Here is a 27,176-nt window from a genome sequence, read left to right on the forward strand (position 1 = left end):
CGCTATTCTGTTATTTTGCGACTATAAATATCAGTTTTTTTATCAGAACATTCGAAATATTGGTCCGAATATGGAATGGCATACCTCGTTGAAATCGTAATCAAATTTCCCATCGAACTGTGTTTTCAAAAAAAAAGAAATATTTTTTTCACTTTTCTTCCAATTTTTGATGATGATTTATTGCCAATAACCGCTATTCTGTTATTTTGCGACTATAAATATCAGTTTTTTGATCAGAACATTCGTAATATTGGTCCGAATATGGAATGGCATACCTCGTTGAAATCGTAATTAAATTTCCCATCGAACTGTGTTTTCAAAAAAAAAGAAATATTTTTTTCACTTTTCTTCCAATTTTTGATGATGATTTATTGCCAATAACCGCTATTCTGTTATTTTGCGACTATAAATATCAGTTTTTTGATCAGAACATTCGTAATATTGGTCCGAATATGGAATGGCATACCTCTTTGAAATCGTAATTAAATTTCCCATCGAACTGTGTTTTCAAAAAAAAATAAATATTTTTTTCACTTTTCTTCCAATTTTTGATGATGATTTATTGCCAATAACCGCTATTCTGTTATTTTGCGACTATAAATATCAGTTTTTTGATCAGAACATTCGTAATATTGGTCCGAATATGGAATGGCATACCTCGTTGAAATCGTAATTAAATTTCCCATCGAACTGTGTTTTCAAAAAAAAAGAAATATTTTTTTCACTTTTCTTCCAATTTTTGATGATGATTTATTGCCAATAACCGCTATTCTGTTATTTTGCGACTATAAATATCAGTTTTTTGATCAGAACATTCGTAATATTGGTCCGAATATGGAATGGCATACCTCGTTGAAATCGTAATTAAATTTCCCATCGAACTGTGTTTTCAAAAAAAAAGAAATATTTTTTTCACTTTTCTTCCAATTTTTGATGATGATTTATTGCCAATAACCGCTATTCTGTTATTTTGCGACTATAAATATCAGTTTTTTGATCAGAACATTCGTAATATTGGTCCGAATATGGAATGGCATACCTCGTTGAAATCGTAATTAAATTTCCCATCGAACTGTGTTTTCAAAAAAAAAGAAATATTTTTTTCACTTTTCTTCCAATTTTTGATGATGATTTATTGCCAATAACCGCTTTTCTGTTATTTTGCGACTATAAATATCAGTTTTTTGATCAGAACATTCGAAATATTGGTCCGAATATGGAATGGCATACCTCGTTGAAATCGTAATTAAATTTCCCATCGAACTGTGTTTTCAAAAAAAAAGAAATATTTTTTCACTTTTCTTCCAATTTTTGATGATGATTTATTGCCAATAACCGCTATTCTGTTATTTTGCGACTATAAATATCAGTTTTTTGATCAGAACATTCGTAATATTGGTCCGAATATGGAATGGCATACCTCGTTGAAATCGTAATTAAATTTCCCATCGAACTGTGTTTTCAAAAAAAAAGAAATATTTTTTTCACTTTTCTTCCAATTTTTGATGATGATTTATTGCCAATAACCGCTATTCTGTTATTTTGCGACTATAAATATCAGTTTTTTGATCAGAACATTCGTAATATTGGTCCGAATATGGAATGGCATACCTCGTTGAAATCGTAATTAAATTTCCCATCGAACTGTGTTTTCAAAAAAAAAGAAATATTTTTTTCACTTTTCTTCCAATTTTTGATGATGATTTATTGCCAATAACCGCTATTCTGTTATTTTGCGACTATAAATATCAGTTTTTTGATCAGAACATTCGTAATATTGGTCCGAATATGGAATGGCATACCTCGTTGAAATCGTAATTAAATTTCCCATCGAACTGTGTTTTCAAAAAAAAAGAAATATTTTTTTCACTTTTCTTCCAATTTTTGATGATGATTTATTGCCAATAACCGCTATTCTGTTATTTTGCGACTATAAATATCAGTTTTTTGATCAGAACATTCGTAATATTGGTCCGAATATGGAATGGCATACCTCGTTGAAATCGTAATTAAATTTCCCATCGAACTGTGTTTTCAAAAAAAAAGAAATATTTTTTTCACTTTTCTTCCAATTTTTGATGATGATTTATTGCCAATAACCGCTATTCTGTTATTTTGCGACTATAAATATCAGTATTTTAATCAGAACTTTTAAAATATTGGTCCGAATATGGATTGGTATACCTCGTTGAAATCGTAATTAAATTTCCCATCGAACTGTGTTTTCAAAAAAAAAGAAATATTTTTTTCACTTTTCTTCCAATTTTTGATGATGATTTATTGCCAATAACCGCTTTTCTGTTATTTTGCGACTATAAATATCAGTTTTTGATCAGAACATTCGTAATATTGGTCCGAATATGGAATGGCATACCTCGTTGAAATCGTAATTAAATTTCCCATCGAACTGTGTTTTTAAAAAATAATTATATTTATTTCACTTTTCTTCCTTCTTATAGTGATAGGCTTAAAAGACACCACAGCCTGCTGACAAGACGCTTACTTACTGCCAGGCCTGTAAGAAGGCTTGAAACAATTGGACTGCATGTAAAGTAACCGACTCCAAAGTTAGGATAAATAAAAACGCACAATACATATATATTTTTTTTTAATATTTTAATACATTTTCTTTGTTCTTGAATACATACAATGCTCTTGTTTTAATTTGTTTTTGTTGTATAACACCGACAAAGCAACTGGCTTCCCTGTGGATAGATAATTCACAATCGAAGCCGAATAATATGCCATCCAAGTACATGTACATGTGGGTTTCCCGGGGAACCCGTAAATATGTGTGATATATAGGTAAATATATTATTTTCATATATGTCGATGAGTGCGTTAACGCGTATGTGTGTTGGTGTGTGTGTGTAAATATGCACAATGATATAAAAAGTTACATAATTGCATTATGCCTGACTTCTATATGTGTATCCAAAAGATATCGTTCACAAAAAATATCTTCGATAAAACATTATGTTTATTTTGTTTTATTATTATTATTTTTAGCTAAATATTCATGTTGCACACACGCACATGTATATTTCATAATTGTAAATCGTATATAAGTATGCTTTTGTGTATATATATAAGATATTCCTTGTTCGCTTCATTACTCTGGTATATTTAGATTTACTTGACAGACAAAAAAAAAACACTTGTTTTTTTTTTATTTTTTGTTTGCTTGTTGTAAATGTTCACAAATACAGGCATTAGAGTGCTACAAATGGGGTTTATCCATAAAGGGGAAGTACGTTAAATATTAATTTCGTTATAATACATACATAAGGAAAGTGCTGCCAGCTGCCTCAGAGTTTTCGCTTCGAAAAACTTGAGAAAACCCAAAAAAAAAGAAGTGCTGCACATGGTCGTAGAATGGGCCAAGCAACCATCTGCATTACCATGTCGCACTCCATCCACAAGTCCTGCTCTTTTTTGACATTTTCCCGACAGTTACTCAAACAATGCATTGTTGTTTGATTGTTTTGCCTTATCTCTTATTTTGCAGACAACATCATTTCCCCCTAGCTTGTTGGCTTGGCCGCTCTCTTGTGTGTGTGTGCTGCATCGCTTATCATCTAACTATAGCCTATGTAACATAATGTGCTTACAGAACTACCGAAAAAAAAAACTTGTATATTTGGATATTCAGTTATGAACTACATACGAAAAAAAAAAAACATTTCCCTATGGCTAAGTTTCACATTCTAACGCAAGAATCGAGAACGAATAGAGATAGTTGGCTGCTCAAGTTTGAGAAAACACAGACTAAACACTAGGTTTCTTCAGAAACATTCGCTATATATACACCACTGTGCCCGCTACAGGTTCCAAACCCTATTCAAACTCAGCTTTTCCCGAAAGCTAGCAGATTCTTAGCTTTAATTTTGAAAAAGTGCAGTTAAATGTGATTAACTTAGAAATTAACAATGTTTAACTTCGATTTCCAAATTGCAGGAAATGATCAAAATGACAGCGTTTTATAAACTCAAAAAGAAAGAGTTAGTTTTGAAATTTGAAAAACGAAATCAGTACAGTTTATCCATAAATCTTTACATATGAAAATATTTGAAGCTTTGTGGCTAAGTGGTTCTCCGATTCGGATTGGAATCGTAAACAGGGCGCTAATAAATATATTCGATATTCCGGCTTACAGCAAACGCAAAAGAAATCAAGTGATTTAGGTGGCCGCCGGGTTTTTTGTGCCTAAACGTAAGTCTAAGTGCTACAAACTAAATTTCGAAAAACAATGTACACGCGAATCTAGAACTCCTTGAGGCTGCCGCCGCGCTTCAGTTTGGTCAGTCGCTTCAGACTGGCACCCAACATGCCCCCCGATCCGCCACCACCTGCACCTGCACCTGGCAATGCACCGGCGCCACCATCGCTGCCGGCACTGCGATCCCGCTGAATAAAGGATCCCCGGAACCGGACCCGTCCACGTCCACGACGCTGCGCCTGCTGCAACTGCTGCAACTGGTGGTGCTGCTGATGCTGCTCGCCCACACGGCGCCACAGCTCGGTAAGCGGTGGATGGTGCTGGTGGGGATGCTGCTGAAGGGTGCAGCAGCACACCAGCTCCTGCGATTATAACTTCTTTTCCCAGACCACAATGTGGGCGTCATTGGAGTTGGCCGTCAGCGGTGAGCAGCTGGGATTGCCCGACTGCATTGTTTGGCCACTGAAACCGGAGCCACTGCCTCCTCCGCCGCCAGAGCTGCTGTTCTTATGGCTGGGCGAACCACCCGCCCCGTTGTACCACATCTGGCGCCAGTAGCCGCGTCCGCCCATCAGCGTGATCACTGTCCTCGGTCCGTCGGCGTTCTGTTGCTGCTGCTGCTTGGTGTTCTGCTTCTGTTTTCGCTTTAAGGTGGCCACCGCGGCGGCTGGCTTGTCCAGTCCCGAGTTCCCGGCACCCAGTCTGCTCATCTCCTCCGGCTTGGCTGAGCTATTCAGCTGCTGCTGTTGCTGCTGCTGCTGCTGATGGTGATGGATGTCGGCAGTGGTCATGAGGCCGTTCTCTGATATGTTGCCCAGATCACTGCCTGTGCCGGAGGTCTTGTGGCTGGCACTGCTGCTGTTGCGGGACACGGAACGTCCGCCAAAGTGCCGGATGCCCATGCTCTCCTCGCTGCCCGACGACGTGTACAGACTGGAGGACTTGGAGTCCACCGACCAGTTGGACAGGTCCAACGATCTCGGTCGCGATGCCTTCATGCGCAAACGCCTGTCCAGGGTGCACACCTTGCCGGGTATAGCTGCCAGTTCTGGATCCGAGCGTCTCATTCCCTCATACATCATGTCCATCAGGTTGCCCTGATTGCCCTCCTCTGCATCATAGTCCTCCTTCACGAATATCAGCTTGCCATACAGGCCGTAAACGTCGCAAATACCGTGCTCGCCATGCTGCGATGTGTTTCCACTGGCAGTTCCGGATCCTGCTGCACTGCCTCCTCCTGCTCCGCTGGCGGCTGCAGCAGCTCCCAGGCCACGGGGTAAAGTTTTGGACATCCTATTCGGATCATCGCGGAAACGCTTGCGGTGGAAAGCCGGCGAATTGGCCAGTGAAGCGCGTATTTTTGCAGTGAAACTCTGGTCCAGTGAATTTTGCTTGTCCAGCTTGGAGCTGCGCGGTGATGAGGCCGTTGAATCCGCTCCGGGATTACTGGCCACCATCTCTTCCTTGGCCAGATCACGACGCAACACAACAGCGCCGTCGTCCAGCTCCTGGATCTTTGGATCCGCATCAATGGCCGGCAGCTGGAGGTCATCTCCCATGCTGGGCACCAATGGAGCTGCACCCACGGTCGGTGGCTTGTAGGCGGGATAGACCTTTGGAATCAGTGGCAACAAGAAGGTGATGGGTCCAAAGTGTGCGTGGCAGGACATGTTGATTCCGCCGCTGATGATGGGCACACCCTCCAGACGGGGCAGCGGAATGGTCACCGCGATACCCACATTGGTGCCTACCCACAGTAACCCCTTGCAGGCCATCAGGGCGGTCACATACACGGAGCTATTGTTCAGCGGCTGCTCCTTTTTGCCATCGTGTCGCAGCACACTGGAGGCTATGTTGATGTCCTGCAGATGCTTAAACGTCTCCGTGTGGTACAGGCACAACATCGTCGAGTTCTTCAGCGAGATCCACAGTCCGATGCCGGAGTGGGCCATTAGATTCACCTGCTGAGTGGCCCCGTGCTGCACCTCAAAGCTTCGCTGGATCTCGCCATTCAGGGCGTTCATAACATACACACGGTTGCCGCACGAGGCGTAGATGCACATGTTGATTGGCAATAGGCTGGGCACAACCAGATCGGTATCACCGAGACGTATAGTCTGCGGGTCGCGCAACTGCCAGACGCCATCGTTTCCTCGGCGAAAGATCAGCACCGTGGCTCCCGACAGAGCCACATAGACCGCATCGAAGTGGTAAAGGATTCGCTGAACTGCGCCCGGCACCGAATAGCTTCCCAGCTGCTCCTCCTGCTCGGGATTCCTTGCGGAATAGACCAGAATCTTGCGGCTATCGGTGCCCAGCCAAACCAGATCGCCCAGCAGACTGGCCGGCTCATCTCGCGACCTCAGCTGATCCAGTCCCTTGACGAACTCCATGGCAGAGACCTGTGTCTCGAAAATGTCAAAGGCGCCCGCCTCGCGAAGATTGCCCGCCTGCTGGGGATGTTGGGCCAGAACGGTGATGTGCGAGGAGGTTCCATCGCTGCTGCACATCCACAGGTAATTCAGCTGCTTGTGCCTGCGTCGCGCGTTTCCGCTCTGTTTGGTGTCATTGGCGATGCTGTAGTAACATCCACAGCGCACCTGGAAGGCAAACAGATGTCATTTGCAGATAGGAACGATAGGATTATGTTCAGGAAACTTACCTCGGTTTGATGCTGTGATTTGTAGACAGGCATCGCCTTGACAAAGAGCGGCATTTTGCGCGACTGCTTCTGCTGTACGGCCTCCTGCAGCTGCAGTTGCTCCTGCGTCTGGCGGGGATCGCCCGCACCCGTGTGCGTATGCTGCAGCGGATGATGATGTGGATGGTGATGGGCGGGCTGGGGATGGGAGCCACCACGTTCCCAGGCTGGCGAATTGTTCGGATCAAGGGCCAGCTGTGCCAGACGCAACTCTGTGATCCACTCCTTCTTCACCGCAGGCGTCTGCGTCTGGAATGTGAAGGTTTCCTCCTTGCCGGACTTGTGTCGTCCGATGAGCTGCAGGCAGCAGGAGTCCACCCAGGCCATCTCCTCGTCCTTGCGCTGGATGGAGCCTTGAATTAGGTTGAGCACGTTGCGCGTGGTATTCGCGTTCAGCTCCTTGTAGCTGCCCTTCAAACTGGACACCAGATCCTGAATGCGGGAGATCACCTCGTAGTCGTACATCAGCGTGCTCATCTCGCTGCACAGATTGTCCGCCCCGTTGGTCAGCTGGGCGGCCGGCGAGCTGTGCGGATCTCCAAAACCGGAGAAGCCAGACGAGCCACCTCCATGTCCGGGAAGAGTGCTATTCGCATACGGACTGCCATTGGCGCCACTGCTGCCATTGGACTTCAAGCTGCCGCCGCGGTTGAGACCTAGAAATGAAAATATACAAGGTTATCATTAAGCTTCACAAGTCTGTTGTATGACAATCCTTACCGGCCGTGAGAATCCGGGAGAGCGTGGCCGACGTGCTGTTATCCACAATCTCCACATCGTTGACTGGGAACATCCACTTGAAGGTGAGCTTCTCGGTGGCCCCGAAATCGTGCGACTGCTTGGGCGCCACCGACACGCAGATGACCTTGTCGTTGAGCAGAAGCAGCCGACGCTGCTTGCACTTGACAATGAAGCCGGCCTGGTTGAACTCCATGTGGGTGACGTTGTCCTCGCGGAGTAAGTACCTGGGTCGATGGCCGCCGGCGGAGTCACTGACACTGACGCTGCTCAAGCTCAAGGAGCGGGCATTGAAGGTGCCCGAGATGTGGCCAAGCATCTCCTTGAAGGCCTGGTACTGCTCCGCCTCCCGTTTGCTCTCGTTGAGCAGCTCCGCCAGGAGTTCCAGCTGCGACAGGGCCAACTGCAGCGACATCCTGTCGTGGTGGCCCTGCGGCGTATACTTAAGCAAATCCTGCAGAAAGAGAATGAACTGGGGGAAACGCTGCACCGGCTTCACCATCAGTCCGAAAAACGACAACCGATCGTGGGCACTGATCTGTTTGACTTTGAAGAAATCGGCCAGCGCCGACTTGCGCTTCTCCTCCATCTTGGCCAGCTCCATGGCCGCCGAGAAGTTGTTGATGAAACCGGAGTAGATCTCTAGTAGCTGCGGCTTTCCAAATGCGCTCACAAAGCAATCACCGATCTTCTCATCGCGATCCCAATTCCGGACGCACTCCGCCAACGAGATGCGGAACAACTTGTGCGAGTGCAGAATGTCCGGCAGGCAATGGAACAGCGTGGCTATCTTCACCGGATTCAGCACCGGCGGACTGCACTCCTCCAGCGGTTTCTTGTAATCCTGCGGGTCGAGAACAGCACACAGGTGATTAGTTCAGTTTCACGACTTCACTTAACTTATCGAGTTACACCAGCCTGTAGGTTCCTCAAAATGCAATTTAATATATCTTAACTACATTTTTATTTGTTTAAAATTACCTTATTAGTAGCGTTTAAATGTGAATGTATTTTTTCAGGACTGGTGCAACACTGAATACATGGATTGGAGTGATTACCAAGCTCTTTGCGCCGTATTTTCTATCAGTTTCTCACAGTTAAGCTTAGATTTTAGTCTGGGTTTTGTATACGAGTATTTACTTGTTTTTGGGGTTTTTTCTAATTTTGCAACTACTTGTGGGTGAAATGTGATTTTGGGTTCAAATTGGGTGTGTACATTGGTTGGTTAGTGGGCGAGTTGGTGAGTGTGATTTGTTAGTTGGTTGATTAGTTAGTTGGTTAGTTAGTTGGTTAGTTATTTGGTTGGTTGGTTGTTTTTATGACGGTGAAATCGGCAGTTATGGCATATGGGAAGAGGATGGCATGTAAAGAGATCAAATGATTTGACATGAGATTAACATTAGTCGGTGGTTAATTGGGGTACTACGGTTGTCGAACTACAAAGACATGCGGCACTCTATGTAAACCAAAGCTTAGTTAGTAGATTTACTTATCGATAAAAATAAGACTGGGCTTTCTTAAGACATCTGCATCCTTTCATGTATATTAAGTGACTATTCCATGTAAATAAAACACATTCATCTAGTGGCCCTTATTTTCTAACTAACCTACAACTTGTCAACTAGTTATTAACACATCGAATTTGATCCACATCCATATACACACTCGAAATAAAATATTAACACTCGGAATAAAATATACACACTCGGAATAAACCTAACTATACTCATATACACGACCACAATGAGCTTCAAGGACCTAAAGCTAACTAGGCAGCAGATACGAAAGCTCCAACAGATCCTGGCAGAGGAGCTGAAGAACCAAACCCAGTCGGATCCCAAAAATGTGACCAAGGCTACTTATTTTAACATTCTTAGAATACATTTTCGAAATGAGTTGCCTATATTTTAATTACTTTCCCAAAATTCGATGATGAAATAGAAACTACTGCAGATAACAATTGGGTATAGCGAAGTTACTCGATATAATCCCATTTCCTACCCGATCGAAAGATCGCTTTTGGGGACATTCCCACTCACATTGACTAGTCGCTGCAGGGTGGCCACATACGAGTTCTCACTGTGCACGATGGCTGCCACGATGTGGCGCCGCTTCAGCTGCTGCTGGGACAGTCCGGCGGGGGCGGGGGGCAGCATGGGCACAATCAGCCGGTTGTGGGCGGTGCGAGCGGTTCCATTGGCCCGACTGCCCGGCGTCATCATGAGGTCCATATCGAAGCGATTGCCGGTCGCCTCATCATCCTCCGACTGCAGTTAGAGAATTATGTTGTTGTTAATTTGTTTGCTCATTTGACATGCATGAATGCACTCACCTCTGGCACTCCGGGCATCATTTTGCTGGCTCCCAAATTGGCCAATTTCTGTGGCGAAGCTGCGTCCAGCGCTACTCCCTGGGATGATCCTGCTCCCCCGGCTCCAGCTGCCGCATTGGAACCGTTCTTTGGGGAATTTCCCGTACCCGAATCGGGCGTATCAAAACTGGAGGCTGTCGAGTGGCGGCCATCGCGTCCTCCCACATCGTACTGATGCGATGAGCCGCGCCTGATGGAGAACCAGCGGGACAGACGTCCACCGGGCGATTCACCCGGTGTGGTGGCTTCTTCTCTCTGCGAACCACCACCAGATCCTCCTCCTCCTCCTCCTGCTCCGCCAGTTGATGGCATTGTGCAGGCACTGGCACGGCGCATAATCATGTTGCTGGCGGCGGCGTTGTTGCTCTCAGTGGTTGATGATCCTGGACCGGAGGCGGAACCTGTTGCGCTTCCGGTGGCGGCCGTGCGCCATTTGTCAAACGACAAATGCTGCTTGGCCTTGTTGAAGGTGGAACGCAATTGCGAATTGCGTTGATTGCCGGCACTTAGCGAACTCACGCTGCTGCTGGTCTGCTCCTCCTCGGTGAGAACTTCCTCCTCCTCGCCCAGTTCCTCGTGCTCGCGTTCCCGTTCCCGTTCCCGCTCGCGATCCCTGTCACGCTCGAGATTCCTATCCCGTTCGCGGCACGGCGATTTGGTGTCCCGTTCGCTGCTGCTGCTACCAACGCCGACACCAACGGCAGCCTGGCCACCGTTGGCGCTGAAGCTTCCGCCGGCAATTGTGGCTGCGGTGCAGCCCGCTGCGTCCCGCTGATCGCGCTGATCTCGCTGATCTCGCTCCCGCTGCTCGGCGATCCTCCGGCTAAACGCGCTGTGCAGCTGGGCGGTGGTGATGCTGGCACTGGACGCCGGTGATCCAATGAACGAGTTTTGATGCAGCTGCTGCTGATGCCGCTGACTGAGGTGCGGATGGTGCTGGTGCAGATGGTGCTGGTGGTGCGAGTGGTGCGCGTGGTGGTGATGGGGCTCGTCCAAGGTGTCCTCCCATGAGCCAGAGTTCAATTTGTGTTCATCTGGAGAGGGGTAAGTAAACAAAATGAAAAATTAGCAAAATTCCAAAAATCTAATAATATTTAGCAATATTCAATTATATTTGCTTTAAATCCCAAACTTCCATACTCGTTTACCAAGAACAGCACAAAAAATGGATGACATTCAATATTCCCTGGCTGACGTCAGTGCCACAGCCGCCAAGCATTGGCAATTATGTGGCGTTGGCCGAGTGAGTTAATTGCCAGCAATTGTGGGCCATATGCAGATGAAGTCGGCTAAAACAGCAGCGCAAACAGGATTTGGCCATGGCCGTCATGTCTCCGTTCGCGATTACCGCCAACTTCTGTGGCGTGGGACTGGGATTGTGACTGAGTTTTGGGGCGACTGGTAGAGTGTGGCGGGGGCATCTGGCATCAAAGCCAGAAAGCCGCCAATTCTGTGGCCAAGACTCATTCTGGCAGAGTGTGGGTTACTCGCCAAGTGGCCATGGCCAGAAAGGCAGAAAGCCAGCAGCAACTCCCACACTGGGCCACGTACTCCGGGCACTCAGCCATTCAGCCCCACTCAGACTCGGCACAGACCCACACCAGCCACTCCGCCAGAGCCATCGGAACCACCAGAGCCACCAGAACGGCATTAGAGAGACAACTGTCAGGCCCAAGGAATGCACTGAGAGAAACTAAGCCAAAGCTGTTTATATTCTTCATAAGAAGCTTTGAATCTCGCACATTCATCGTATGCAGAGTGTATGGTGCACCACATTTTCTCGCAGTGCGCCTAGAAGCCAAGCTCTAAACATCCATCCTACGATGCCGATTCCGATTCCGATTCCGATTGAGATTCAGATGGAGAACGAACGCACAACCATGGCCGCAGAAACAAAACAGATTCGAGACAAACTCGATGTCATGTTCACGACCATTAATCATCCAGTGGACGACTGGCGTAGGAATGGGGATGTGGTGACAAGTCGGGTTCAGTTAGCTGTGATAATTGCAAATTCAGCTCAGTCCAGCGCGTTTGCTCCAATATCCCAACATCCCAACTGCCCTGCCCATTACGCCCCTTTTAATACCCATTTTCCAATGTGTGGAAAACGGGGAAACCGAACGAAATATATGTATGTATATAACAAAAAAAAGGGCAGAGGAAATTGTGTAAATATTTTGCGCAAAATGTGAAAACATCTTCAAAATTACATTATATATACGGCCCAAAAAGGGAGACAAATTTCGCTTTTACAAAATTGAGTTTGTGTAACTTTCGAGGAGGCAGGGCGCAAAAAACACGCTTTTCACATATTGAAAAGAGCAGTCGAATACGGTGGGCGGGGGCGGGAACGGGAACGGGAACGGGGGGCGTGGCATGTCAGCGTTTAACTTGATTGTTGGCAAACATATTTTCGTTTTTTTTTTTTTTTGAATTTTTTTCTTTTGGTATTTTGTCGTACACTTGGTTTAACATAATCCATAAGCACGCAAATGCGGCTGGCGTGGAGTTTATTAATTAATCTTAAATAACTTTGAAAACGGGGATGATGGCACAGAAATGGGGAGTATGGATATGGAAATGCACAGGGAGAAATATGTAAATTTAATAGATAGCAAATTATTGAAACAATATGTTGATTTTCTGGCAGTTTTTGCGTGTGCTTCAATGTAAATGAGACAATTTAATTATATGCCGGTCAAAGAAAATTATATGGCACACTGACACAGTTTTGCCATCCTTATTTTGTTTTTTTGCCTACCCCACGCAAATCTTCATAGTTTAGGGGTTTATGTAATTTATTTACTTGCTTTTCCGAATTCGATTTGGTTTGGCCTGTTACGACATCACGTATACGCACCGCTGGCTCATTAATTATCATCACGGCAATGTGCAACAGTTAATGGAAACCGAAAACAAACTCCTGCCACGGCACGCAAATAATGAAACCAAAAAAAAAAAAACTCAAAAAAGGAAAAAAGGAAAAAAAAGAGACCCCTTTGGATGCATCTAATCCACCTCCGCGACTTTTTGCATAATGGAAAATGATTGTGAAAAATTAATCATACGCCATGTGAGCCCGCGGGGGAGTCGCAGTTCGCAATTCGCAGTTTGCAGTCTCTCGTAAAAACTGAGATTCTCCCATGCAATATTTTCGGGTTTTCGAGTTTCGTTTTATTTACGTTATTTTGGCACAACTATTGCCTGCTTTGGTCCATCAAGCCGTCTGTCAGTCAGTTAGGCAGTCAGTCACCGGGTTATTCATTCACATTCGCATTCGCATTCGCTCACTTATTCATTCCATTCGGTACCAATTGCCGCGAGTGATTAATGAGCCACTCATTAATGCCAATGCAGAATGCTAGCAACAAAGAAATCTCTGCAAATGCTAATGCTCACTTAAATTATACAAATTACACACATCCACACGTTGCCATATCTGTTTGTTCTTTATTGTTTTGCCAACTCATTTCACGCCCACAGGGGCTCAGCTCAGTTTAGTTCAGTTCAGTTCAGTTTGGGCTCACAACCAGAAACAGATCCCAAACAGTCATAGAAACAAAGTCGGACGGAACCGAGTCCATTGCTAATTGAAATGACAACCACAAAGACTGTGTGGCTACTTTTGGTGGGTCAAAGTCTCCCAGTACCCTAACTTTAATGTGTTTTTGGGTTTATATTGTAGCACGTCAAAGCTAACTTGAAACTCATAAATCAAATCTGATTTGCAAATAATTGATCATAATGTCTAGGGTATAAAAAACAACACATGTTCCTATTTATTTCGCTTAAACATACTGAACTGTTAAGTATTAAGCTTGCTGAAAAAATATCTATGATATTAGTTAATTTATTGCCACTGCAGAACCTTAGACCAAAGTGGGCATGCCCGATGTCAAGGGTATTGCGGATGCAACTGTAGTAAAAACTGAGGTCTCACTTTGCGCTGCATTTGATGTGCCCTTCTGCCCCCAGATGGTTCATAAATATTTCAGTCCAGCGCAGAATGCAGGCCAGAATGGTTAAGTAGCTGGAAACTAGTCACCTGCTGTTACGCCCTTTCTCCCCCGCCCCCTTTCCTCTCGCCCCTGCCCCCCGATTCTCCACTTCTCCATTTCTCCAGAGGGCTTCTAATGAGGCCACAAGGCTTCGTGCGACTCTCTGCCACTCTGCCACGAGTTGCAAAGTAATTTCGTGTGTGTCTGAAATTGAGCAGCGGGCAGCCAATGCCTCCCCTTTCTCACCATGTCCCCCCTTCAATTTCCTCCCCGTTTTCCAGCGTTTCACTTCAGGCAACAGACTCTTGCCTTAGAGGCAGAAATTCAGCGAAGTTAGCAAGTTTCCTAGGCCAGCTGTAGGCAAAAAGCTGGTAGCCAAAGGAGTTTAGAGAACGACGAGGATACAGAGGGGTTACACACAAAGAAATGAGTTCACAATGCCTAAAGCCCACATTATGCAGAATGCAAGGTCACACTGCGCAAGTGGTGTGCCCAGCTAATCATAAGAGGCAAATAAATTAGTTTTCTAAGTAACCCGTCAAATTAATATTTCAATTAATCTGTTTTATGCAAGGGCAACTCATTTCATTGGCTTTTCCCCGTGTACCAGCAAAAATGAAAGCTTGCGGAAGCTCATTACGCGCACCGCCAAAAGGGAAAAACACAAAATTGTAGGACACAAGGCGAGGAAATCCTGCACATGGATATATGGCAAAACCCCTTTGCTTTTCCCCCCCGCCCTCCGCCACACGTGGCCATAATAAGAGTGGAAATTGCTTTCTATTTGCAATTTTGATGCTCAGGACCAAGACGAAAACGAGAACTGAGCACTGAGAGCTGAGAACTGAGAACTTCGAGTTGGCTGAGTGGAAAGGAAGGCGCGGAAAATGGAGGGAAAAGTCAAAGTAGCGCGTGGCTTTGTCATAAACTAATTATTATAATGTAAATCACACACGCAGAAGCCACTTCTAACGGCAACCAGCCTCCAATCCAAACACCGGACGGATGATAATGAGCTAATCCTGCATATTCATGAGCGGAAGCAGGTGGTAATGAGGGGGCGGGGCAGGCGGAAGTGCCGTAGTCAGTTGGCAAATTCTTCAGATGCACTGTGCGAAAATACATGCGAATGTAGGTCAGCCGGTCATGAATTCCACTTAGAGTTGTATTTCATTTAAATGCTAATTCAATATTCCCAACTACACCCAATGTAGTTTAATGTTAGTTTTGGGGTTGGATTAAAAATCTCTGCCTTTTTTAATCACGCCCAATTCTTGGCCAAAAACCACACTGATGAGGAGAAAACCAAGTCAATCGATCTATCGTCCCCCCTCACTTTCTTTTCCCCCTTTATCACTGCTCTTTGGAGAATTGCGTGTTGCAGAAACCGGGCCAACAGAAACTGCAAACGCGGAATGGAAATGGAAATGGAGATGGTCAAAATTAATGACATCAAAATTAGGCAGGCAGACAGGAGAGGCAGAAAAAGATTGCTAAAAACCTGGGCGAATTATTGGGGGGGGGGGTGGGGAATTTGGTATTTGGCTTTATCGGGCGAACGCAGCGCACAGCTGCACAAAATCGCAGCCGAGTGATAAACTTTGGCAACTTTACGACTTCATTAATAAAATTGAAAACTGTTAACTGGGCTGACTGTCTGTACGTTGGCAATTAAAATTGCCAGAAAATTGGGTTAAAATGCCAAGTGGTCGGGGCAATTTTGGCCAAATGTTGTTGACTCAATCGCCGGTGAGCGGCGTTGGAAAATTGCTGCCTGTCTGTTGTCTGTTGTCTGTTGGCCAATGATTTGCACTCACTCAAGAAAATACAACTCACATCGCAGCCAATCGAATTTGTATTCTTTTCGGTAATACGGTGTGAAAACTGAATTTCCAGTTTAGTGTTTTTTTCGGTTCTCACAAATGAAAATGCGAAACAAAGCTGAAAACTTGCCAGAGATTTTCCGAAAGGTGTTAATGTGCGAAGTTGCGGTGGAAAAATTAAGAAAGAAAATGGACCAAAGTGGGGGAAACTGTTCAGGGTGGGTGAGATGTTCGGCAAGAGTTTTGGGGAAAAGCTGATGAAAAGCTGCAAAAAATCGAAGTCAGGCAAAGGAAAAAAAAACTCTCAGGTTCGGAAAAGTTTGGAATTATTTCTCACTTCCTGCGAGGAAAGCCCTTCTTGCGAGTGGGATGCCCGTGAAAAATCTTTCACAGAGCTCTTACCTAAAAGAAATTTAAAGCAACACCTTATTTTTCACCGAAATAAATCTATGCTCTCTGGTTTTTACATGCATGGCGAAATTCACTTTAATTCACTTTAATAAACACATTTACCAGCGCTTTTTATTCAAGAAAGCAAGTGGCCAAGCACTTTTGATGAAGCAAAAAAAATAGTGGAAAAAAAAAGGAAATTTAAAAGCGCACCTGTTCGTTTCTGCATTTCCGCACCGCTTAAAAAATCAAGACCGAATGCCATGACATTTGGGCCTCAACTTTTGACCGGAACCAAACGTTTACGACTTGGGCCACTTCGACATTAATATTAACCACAGTCTGGATATAGAAACTCAATTGCAAATTGGCCTCCTCTGATGACCTTGCTAATGTCAGTCAAATGTTTTCCGATTTTCCATTTTTCCCATTTCCCATTTCCCGTTTCCCATTTCACATACTTTTCCGATTCCCCGACATCTTGCTCCCAGTGGTGCCCTGTGATTAATACAATGGGCCATGCCACCGCGTAGTAGTTGTGAACTGCGAACTAGTTTCCCAGTTTTCCACATTCGAGTATTTGCACCGTTAGACGTTGCAAGTTGCTCGTTAGACAGGTGGAAATGGCAGTCAGTCACTCAGTCAGTCAGTCAGTTAGTCAGTTAGTCAGTTAGTCAGTTAGTCAGTTAGTCAGTCAGTTAGTCAGTTAGTCAGTCAGTCGGTCAGTTGGTAAGTAAGTAAGGCGGCGGTACAGATATTCATTGTCCCACATGAATTATTTAGTTGCTGCTCTGATTGGATGTACTCGCACATATATAGGATATATAGTTTGGTATACATTATACCTGTGGCCCTGCGAAAGACGCCACATCCAAATTAAACACAACGCGTGGCATGTAATTTTCTTGCCATTCCGTGGCCTCTTCGCTACCGAAAGCTGCGACTATGGGCTTTCAAAAAATGCAGCTAATACATTGGAACTTTAAAAAAAGAGGGCAAACTCTTAGACAACAAATCTAAACATATATACTTCATTTATTATTCATTTATATAATTGAAGAAAACCATTAATATTAAACGTGTTATTCCTGTTCCCTTTTTTTTTTTTACAATTTTACATCCAAGTTTGGTGAGGGTATGTAAAATGCGGATAAGGGCCCTGAGTCCATTCAAGTGGGCCATGCCCCCTCCTCTGGCACTTTTCCGCCTCCCCATGGGCGAAGTCAACTCGAGTCAACTCAACTCAATTGCTTTGGCAACTTGACGCAGGGCCGTGCACTTGACGATGACGCCCTGGGATGCCTACCAATGTCCAAGGAGGGAAGCGGGCGGTGGGGGGCATTCAGTGCGGAAAAGCCAGAAGAAAACTCTGGTTGCCGCTCCCGCTCCCTCTCCCGCTCCCACTCCCGATTGCCCCCCTCTCCCGTCCCTGTCGCTCCACCTTTTGTTGCCTATTTTAAGGCATTTCCTTGCAGGCCGCTTTGAAAAAGGAAACTCGTCGCGTCATTGTGCGATGTCTTTTTATTTTCTGGCATACCCATTAGGTTGGTTTAACATTTTTTTTTGGGTCCATTAGGCAGGCGGTATTAAGGCAAATTTAATACATATTAATACATTTGTTACCTTTTGAAATATTTAATTAACTCCGTGCTGATTTGAAATTTCAATGCCTTTACTTATGTAACTTAATAAAATAGGTCGTATTTGAAAAAAATAAGACTAGAGAGGAGCTCAATGGGTTTGCAAATGATTAATATAGATTGCTTTCCTAGATTTTTCCCAATTCTGTAGGCCATCTTTCTGGACTGCTGGATGCCTCAATGTGTGTTTCCCTCCGGTTGACAACTTTTCCAGAGTGTGTGGTTATTCTTCTTTTTTGTTTTATTGTATACCCTCACTGGAGATGCCTTTGCCACAGGCAAAGCTGCTGGTCTTTTTTCGATGCAGCCGCAAATGCAGATGCAGATGGAGGGCACATGCCTTTGACTATTTTTAGCGGGCGCTGAGCTGAAAACAATGCTGGCGACTTCAAGTGGCCCACACCCCAGACATGCATAAAACCCAAACCACAACCAAAAACAAAAAAAACAAAAAAAAACAAAGAAGAGACTGAATATAAAAAACAAAAAATAAAAAGAGTAAAGGAGGGAGAACCAGGAGCTAGTGGAGCAGGAGCATCGGCACATCGGCACAAGCGATTGCCCTCAGATTTCCGACTTAATTACATTGGCCAATGTCAGTGGGGGTAACTGAAATGGGGGATACAACTTTGGATTTGCAGGGAGCTAACTGAAAGGCTTTTCCACTCGGAAATTAAATTTCCCGAGCTTGATGGCTGTTCCATTGAATTAACAGCTGAGTGCATGCAGCCCAAAAAAAAAACAAGAAAAAAACAAGCAAAAAACCAGGGATAAAACTGAAACGGATAACACAAATGGGATAAAGATGCACCGCATATGCGTTGAAATGCCAACATGAAAAAATTGACTTGCCAAATTACAGTTTCAACTGCAAAGTGCTTGTTTTTTGACATTAATATAGATTGCCACGCTTAGTTATTCAATTCGACAATGGCTGTCAAAAGAGGTGACCTCGCGAGCACAAAGGCGCCCTCTGCCGGCGAGCTCGCAGCATTGAATAATTAATTTAACAATAGTTGTTGACACTTTTCATTGATTTGGCACTCCTGACATGTTGCCCCGCCATTAATTCCCCTGACAGCCATGCAGATTTTCCGCTTTAACAGTCGACAAAAAAGGCTGGTAACCTGCCTTGAAAAATGTATCATTTTAATACAATTAAGTTTGAAGAATCGGAAGAAGAAGCCTTTAATAGGTTGCCCTACTTCTGAAAATCCATATCATTTTCCCGCCTAATTAAAAGTCTTTAAAAACGCCCATTAGAGGCGAGCGGAGTTCCAAGAGCCATAAATTATGACCAACTCGTCGCTGCAGTTTTAATAACCGCCTTATCGCGATGATATTTCCGTCAACACCCCGCAGCGGTTGACAAAGATATCATAGATGTCTTATCGCCAAAACGTTTTGTAAACTGTTTGCATTCGAAACGAAGTGGAAGTATAGTACATAGTACGTAGTTGATAAAGAGCAACAATCGTTTTGTTTAATTTGCGGGTGGAGGAAGTGCAACAATTGCGAAATGCGAGTTTTCCTTGCTTTTCCTCGGTTTTCATAGTTTTCATAGTTTTCATCGGTTTTCAACGCCTCACAACTGGCGTTTCGATTTCAATTCCCATTTCCATTCCACTGGGTGTTGTTTTTATGGCTTTTATGGCTGTTATTTCTGTTGGTTTCTTCTCGTTTTATCAGAGCTGGAGCTGCATTTGGTCTCTTTGTGGGTTTTCTCGCTCTTTTTTTTTTTTTTTTTTGCTTTTTTCCTCTGTGTGTGTGTGTTTTTTTTTTAGTTTATTTATTTATGATATTTACACACAGCAAACAGCAACGCCACAACAACTGTTCAATCTGTGACATGGTTTCACTTTCATTGCCTCTCTTATCAGCTGAACGAGTTTTCCTTTCTGATTTTTGTTGTTGGCGGCGCTCTTTTGTTTTTCATTTTTTTGTGTTTTTTTTTTGTTCATTTTAATATTATGTATTTATATTTTACCGACAAAGTGGCGTAAATGCAGTGGCAGATGAGTTTTCAAGCTTTTGGTGTCGTTCCCAATTGCCAATTGCAATTTGCATAAATTGTTCATTCGTTGTCAGCTGTCGTCACTGCAATTTGTGGACATTTTTATTAAAAACTAAAAAAAAGTGCCGCCAAGAAAAAGTCCGAAAAATAACTGATTTTTTTTTTGTTGCGCTATAATTATGGACAACAACATAATTTATGTGGCAGCTGAGCGACGATGATGAGCGAAGGAGAAAAACTACAAAAGCCAATATGGCTTTAATAAAATAATAAGACACAGAGTAATAAGTGATCATAAACGTTGCGCGGAATGCGGTACACTTCACGAAAATAATATAGAGTTTGCACACACATTTAATCCTACAAGCAGAGTAAGTGCTTCGATCGATCGTATGTGGCAAGGGCCTAGATTTTCTTCCAGTGCATCAGGTGGCAGCTGAAAGTCGAGTGCTTTATTGGCCGTGGTTGTTGTCAATTTGCGGATGGCCAGTGGCCAAGAATGCGCCGCAGTTCAAAGTGAAAGTCGTCGTATCTCACAGGTGTCTGCCCCCCCCCCCCTCCCTCTCACCCCGCCCCTCCGTCCACACCTCTTTACCTGTTAAAGGCCAAACAAAAAAGGGCGGCCAAAATGCAGCCAAATCTCTTGCCTCATTTCTAAGGCACACTTTCACGGCAGCCAAAAGAGAAAAATGACATGAACCGAGATGGATAAGCCAAATGCAGAACAGTAAATTCTTTGAAAAATCTTTGGAAAAATCGTTCATAACAGGTAAAAGCTTATTTCCCTTTACAGTAAACATTAAACAAGTTAGACACGTTTTCTATTACCAAAAGAAGCTGGGCTAACGGTTCGACTTGGTTTATCGCATAGAAATACATTTTTCTTAATTAACCAAACACTTTGTTAAAACGTAATCAATAATGTTTGTTTTTAAAGGATTTATTTGATATGTATGATTATATTGAAGCTATAATAATGTATGTAATGTAATTTATGATTGCTGTCTTCAATATTACACATTTTTTTAAGTTTTCTTTCCCACAAATATTTGTTTACAACTTCAAGCACAATTTGCCATATGCTTTATGAACAACATCAACTTCCATGTGTGTAAGTCGAAACCCATCGGAAGTTGGGTCTTTGATCTGATTTGGTTTGGTTTTCCATTTCCCCGTGTTTATCTGTACAGATATATGTATATTCATTTCTGTATTTTTGCAGTGCGTGAGGGCGGCGGTGACTTCCCTGTTATTATATAACAATCACAGAGGGCAGAGGCGCAGACAACAAACGGATCGTAAAAGGCATCATCGAAATGCATTTCCATTCCCAGCATTTTCCCCGCTTTTCTTCGCTTTTTCTCGCTTTTCCGATGCGGTTACTTGGGTGGTTCCGAACCAATCTCAACCGATTCAATCCGATCCGAGACACGCAGTCTGCTGTCGTCTTCAAAGCCATATACATATATATATATTTTGTTGTATATTTTCCTTCTTTTTTTTTTTTTAGCTTGGACTGCCCTTTCTTTACCCTGCTTGATTTGCTTACTTTAGTCGCTGGTTTCCTCAACATCACGGCTTGTGCATAATTCCCGCGATGGAAAGTGGCACCCACTACAACATGAAAACACAAGAAAACTCAAGATCGTATTAAGTTTCATGTTTGCAGCTCCAAGTTTAAGTTTATTACCATATCTATTTCGCCTTTTGATTGTGATTTCAATTTCCTTGATTGAAGTACTTGAGTCGCTTCCAATTAGTTGTTGATTAATGTTGGTGTAAAACATACATATATCAGGGGATTAGATTATTTGCAAGATTGTAGTTTCAAGTTGTTTTAATTTTATAGAGATTATTTGTTTCGATAAATGCTGCAAAAAACCTTGATGTTGTTATAGTTACAGTTTTCTGTAATGCAAACACATCTAACTCATAATTCTGTCTGGCCACTTCCTTTAATTTCACTTCGATCACCGCCCGATCGATCGATGTGATCAGCAGCTATATATTATATTTTGGCTCGGGGCTACCTCGTTTCTCTTAATTAGCAAAATTGTTCTCACATTTCCGCAACAATGCGGGCAAACGGAAACGAGGGGGTATACGAATGACACATCCCAATCTGAGCAATCTGAAATCGCATTAAGCGTTTAAAAGGGGACCAAAATGCCGGCCAAGAACTAAGGCCATAAATATTAACAAATTTTTTGTTTATTATTTATTTATCCATTTTGGCAACAGGTTAAGCGAGCGACGGCGACGGCGAATGAAGCAAACTCGTTTCGAGATCTATTAAAAGATGCCGAGTAAGACCAACAAAAATTGAAGGGGAGGCAAAAAAAAGTAAACGAATACAATGTATTGCTAATATTCATTAATGGCTTTTGAGCGACTGCGACACATTTGCCGAACTTCTGTCGTTAATGTGCACAGCTGATACCCTGTGATGGAACATTAGCACAAGCCGGGTATGCTGGGCTCTTTGTAACTCAATAAATCTCAATTGCTAGTCCCAAAAATTTATACCATATCTTGTATTAGAATAGTTTTAAAGCCTCTAGGAAATACCTTCGTGTTTTGTTTATTATTTATTTCGTTAGTGATCTAAATATTAGGGTATTTCACAGACTATTTCTAAATACTTTTCCCCTGCTAATCCTATCTTACAGTTTGATGACTTTGCGTGGAAGCTGCTGGCGGTAAGAATGGCAACAACAATAAACCAGAAATTTTATGATTGATTCTCGGTCTCTTTCGCCGCCTATGGGAGCCTCTCTTTCGCACTGTCTGGCGACATGTGGCGGTGGCAATCAAAAGATTGCAACACGCACCGCCGATGATGATGATGATAATCGTTATGATGAAGATGATGATGAAGGTGTTGATGAAGATGATTATGAGGATGGCACGCACAGGCGACAAACTTGACCTTAATTCGCTGCCTATCGCTTGCCTATCGACTCGGTAAACACTAAAAAAAAGTAATAATAACACTGCGTGTGGGGGCTGTCAAAAAAAAAAAAGAGAGAAGAAAAAAAAGAAGAAAAAAAAGAAGAAATTGCCACATTAGTTGGCCACTTAACCTTTATGGCTCGTGCAGAAGACACCTGTGTGCCACCTGAACCACCTAAAGTCCACTTGAAAGCCACCTGAAAACCACCTTAAAACCATCCAAGCCATCTGAACGATCTGAACCACCTCCGTTTGCAACTGCTGTCAACGTCAAAGTCTCTTGAGAGATTTTAAGGGCGAAATTCAGACGGTTTAGCTTGCCAGCATGTGGTCAAATGCAATAAAAGAAATATATATGTATGTACATTGTACAAGTTAGGGCCCAGAAGCTCTGTAAACGAATGAAAAGTGTAACACACAACCTTGAACGAAAAAAAAAAGATACTAAGTTGTGCAATCCTCAACAAAAAGAAATAAATAAATCGAGGCAAATGTAACAGTGGGTGGTGGCTGATTTTGTAAAAAGAATTTCGTTTGGCGATAAAAACATAAACAAATAGCCGAGTGGCGCCACTAATAAACAAAAATACAACGAAGCGTAAAAGGAGCCCAACAATGGGAGTGATAATTCAAAATGTCACTATCTAAGTATCTATGAGATACAGTGTGCTTTTCGAGGCATAAATTAGACAAGGTGCGCACTGCGCAGCAAATGAAATACAATAGTCCGATGCGATTTGTTGATATAATCTGTATCGCTTTTAGATGGGCTTACTTTTGTTACTGCTTTAGTTAATTAAACACTTTAATTAACATAATTATTAGTGCTTTTGGGATAAGTACTTATTTGAGAGTTGTTCTTGGTGCAGAAATCACTGCATTTCCTTGCTTTTTTTCAATCTTATCTGCAGTTGCCAGTCATCTATATATATATATATATATCGCATATATCGCCGATCGGAGCAGATGTTTTTTCTGACTCAAGTCGGACCGATTATCCGGCGCTGGCTGAGCAAACAAGCATTCAGAAATTCAACAATTCAATGCAATTACTTAACATTCGTCAGTCGAGTCGCGTTGAGTCGCGTCGACTTGACAACACGTTGCAGCAACCGTTTACTTTTCTCATTTCAATCTGGTTGTTGACTTTGAAAGTTGCCGCCACTTGGGAGACGCTTTCCTGGGGTTAAGGGGAGGGGTGGGGTGGGGCTGCTGACTACCTGGTTTTTTACCTGGCCATTTCACCAAACATGTCGAGTCAACAATGCAACAAATCGCTTATCGATTAACAATCATCGATGCTGCAGGTGCGTGAGCAGCTTGAACAATAAAAATGCAATTGGCATTGATCGCAGTTCGATTGAACGAGTCGCCGCCATTCAACATCAATCAACAAAATTGGGGAATAGCAAATAAATAGCAATAGTAAATCCAACTGCACGACTTTGTACAAAATAGTGGGGGTGTGAAAAGCACTGAGATATATATAACGCTTTAAGTAGTTAGATAAGGCAGATAAATCAGCCAGTTCCTGATAATAATAATACGTTAATTTATATGTTTTTAAACATGTGTAGTAAATGCTGAAAAGTATTTAAAGTGCATTATTGTAAATTATATATATTTTTATATTTTCTATCGTAACACACACTTTCTTGGTCCAGTGTAAGCCACATTCTCCACAATCAGTGGGCCTAATTGAATTGGTAAACGCTTTGCCAAAGAGTTCAAAACTCCAGCGGGCTTAACACAGACCGCAGATAATTAGCATAATTTTCCAACTTCTTGCAGCCGAACATGTTAAATCGATGCGCTAAATGAGCAGACAAACTGTTTTAACTTGGCTTTTGGCCTGGACTTTAAGCCAGGTCATTGGTAATGGCCGGGAAACGGCTTCATTAGCCGTCTCCATGAAATATGCAAATGCGACATTTTCCACATCAGATGATCCCCACCAAGACTTGCTCACACTTACATAAAGCCCAAAAAGTCGGCAAGATCATGACATAATTCACAATTAATGAGCAACGCGTAGGCTCAGAAAAATAGGTGTGCGAGCGAAGAAATCATGTCAATTTCCAGGTTCACAAAAACTATATCACTCCAGGTGGTGTAGACAAAAATAATAATATGCAAATTACCATAATATTTACACGGGGAAAAAAGGTGAACTCATTTCCATTAACAAGGGCAGTTAGTGTAACTGTAGCGCTGGTAACTGGATACAATAAACAGAATAACAGATTTCTAGTAGCCAGTAAACATTTATTAATGGCTTCATGGGAAATAGGTCAATTGAAAATGTTTGAATAAATTCCACAAATTTGAAATACTAATGAATCACAGGCGCTGAACATAAGTTACGTACTTTTAGTGTTCAACTTTTAAATCCTCATATTAAATATGAAGCAAAATGAAGCTTTAAATCCCCTCGATTCATTTGGTGAACTAGCAACTGCTTTAAGACAAAGCAAACTTAATTTGTGTGGTCCAAAAATAGCAACAGAGAAACAACTAATTAGATTGAGCCGCCTCAGCACTTTGGTTAGGGGTTTTCTGCTTTTCTGGCCAGGATGCGGATGAGCATAAGGATGAGAATGTGGATGATGTAGTCCATGTCTGTCAGTGTCAGTCGGAGGCGGAGGTTTGAGGTTTGAGGTTCGAGATGTTCTGGCCCAACTGCTTAGGCATGTAAATGGGATAAATATTTGAGTTTGGGATCAGGACCCGAAAAACTGGACGAGAGAACCGACGGCCAGATGGGCCAAGGTCACGGGCGTGGGTTGAAAGTACAATGGAGTCAATCAGTGTGAGGAATGGCAACGGGTCAAGCCAGTCTTAGATTTAGTGTTAGAAAAAATCACGAGACTTTAAAGAGCTTAAAAAACTATTAAATTATGAACATTATAGATTATCCATTTCAGAACTAGTACTAGTAGTTCTCTTTCCACTAAAAAAAACTTCTTCAAATATGCTGGAAATTCCGAGATTCTTTTCATGACCCTTTTTTCACTTACGCAGACAACTTTCAATAAATTGCGGTTCCAAAGAGCACATTCCCTACTAATATTTATGACCTGCAGACATTATCTCCATGTGAAACCACCTCAATCAGCCATCGTCAGCGATTTGGAGTGGAGAACCCTTCGGGCTAATTAGTCTCATTATAAGTCAATTTCTCAGCGATTTAACTCAAACTAATTTCCACTGGATTGCTTGGCTGACTTACAAGGCCTCCGCAGCAAAATACAAACAAGCAGCCAAAAATATTGGGTAGTAAAAGGTGGTAGACCGACCAACTGGCTGACTGACTGACTGACTGCGTTTCCCTGCGGCTGGTGGGCTCTTGGCTGTATCTTGGCTGTAAAATGTAAAATAATTTCAAATTATGCCTAATATAGAATTGTGTGCTCTGCGGAGAACTGGGCTTGTAATTTGTAATTTTAGAAAATGGTTACAGCATCGCTGCTGCTCCCTAACCCGCCATTAAATAGCACAAAATTATTACAAACGGGGCGAAAAAGTAAAGAAAAATCCTTTAAGCTTTTCGCGTAGGGTTGGCGAAAAAGGTAAATTTAGCCAGCGAAATTACTGTGTTCAGTTCTGCAAATTAGCCAAGGAAAGTCGAGCCGAGACTCTCTGATATTTTTTTTTCGGTTTTGTTTTTTTTTGTTTTTTTGTATTTTTCAGGGAACCCGTAAGACCCGGCTTAGTTGGGTCGCCTTTTCCCGCTTTTCCCGCTTTTCAGGCGTGGCTCGTAATTGAATTTGCCTCCAGTTTCGGTTTCGGTTTCGTTTCCCCCGTGGATTTTTCCCGAGTGCGTTTCCCGGCTCGCGACAAACAATTAAAACATTGCGCCTAACGCACCCACAAAACGAAAATAACAAAATAAAAAAAGAAATGTAGAAATGTAGAAAAATGTACAAAAAACGCTGAAGGAATGTTCTTGGAACTTCAACGAACTGAAATGACAAACGTTGGGGTAGTGAAACATCTGAAATTAATGAGAATGGCACACATGGAACAATGTTTTAAATGGGCAACGGAGTTGGAGGAATATTCAAAGTTTATTCTTTTTTTTTTTGTTTTGGGTAGAAGGTGAGCAGATTCCATAGCAAACTGAAGCTTGGGTCACGAGCTCAATTAAGTACTGAGAGAAAATTATGAAAGCCTCATGTAGAATGCGATTGTTTTACGCACGTGACTGGAATTCATTTCAAAATATGTGTGTGCAAAACTGAAGGAATCTTCTCCAACATGTAGGCTAACTGCTTTTTAAACTCTTTATATATTTTGCCACATTTAAGTGCATGTATTTTCCTTTTTT

The 27,176-nt window shown here is 42.9% G+C and overlaps 1 protein-coding gene across 2 annotated transcripts in view; it reads right to left on the reverse strand.

Moving 5' to 3' along the window:
- Positions 1-2,629: 2,629 nt before the first annotated feature.
- Positions 2,630-27,176, reverse strand: part of LOC6525684 (rho guanine nucleotide exchange factor 10) — a 105,325-nt gene continuing 80,778 nt past the window's right edge. For both annotated transcript variants that reach the window (XM_002101470.4, XM_039370148.2), the window contains 5 exons: positions 9,991-11,063; positions 9,698-9,925; positions 7,641-8,502; positions 6,882-7,576; positions 2,630-6,819 (listed from right to left, as the gene is read on the reverse strand). In XM_002101470.4, the coding sequence (XP_002101506.2) occupies positions 4,588-6,819; positions 6,882-7,576; positions 7,641-8,502; positions 9,698-9,925; positions 9,991-11,063 (5,090 nt within the window). In that variant the 3' untranslated portion in view covers positions 2,630-4,587. The remainder of the gene's footprint in view (positions 6,820-6,881; positions 7,577-7,640; positions 8,503-9,697; positions 9,926-9,990; positions 11,064-27,176) is intronic.

This window comes from Drosophila yakuba, chromosome X (assembly GCF_016746365.2).
Source record: "Drosophila yakuba strain Tai18E2 chromosome X, Prin_Dyak_Tai18E2_2.1, whole genome shotgun sequence".
In the NCBI taxonomy this organism is placed as follows: Eukaryota; Metazoa; Arthropoda; class Insecta; order Diptera; family Drosophilidae; genus Drosophila; species Drosophila yakuba.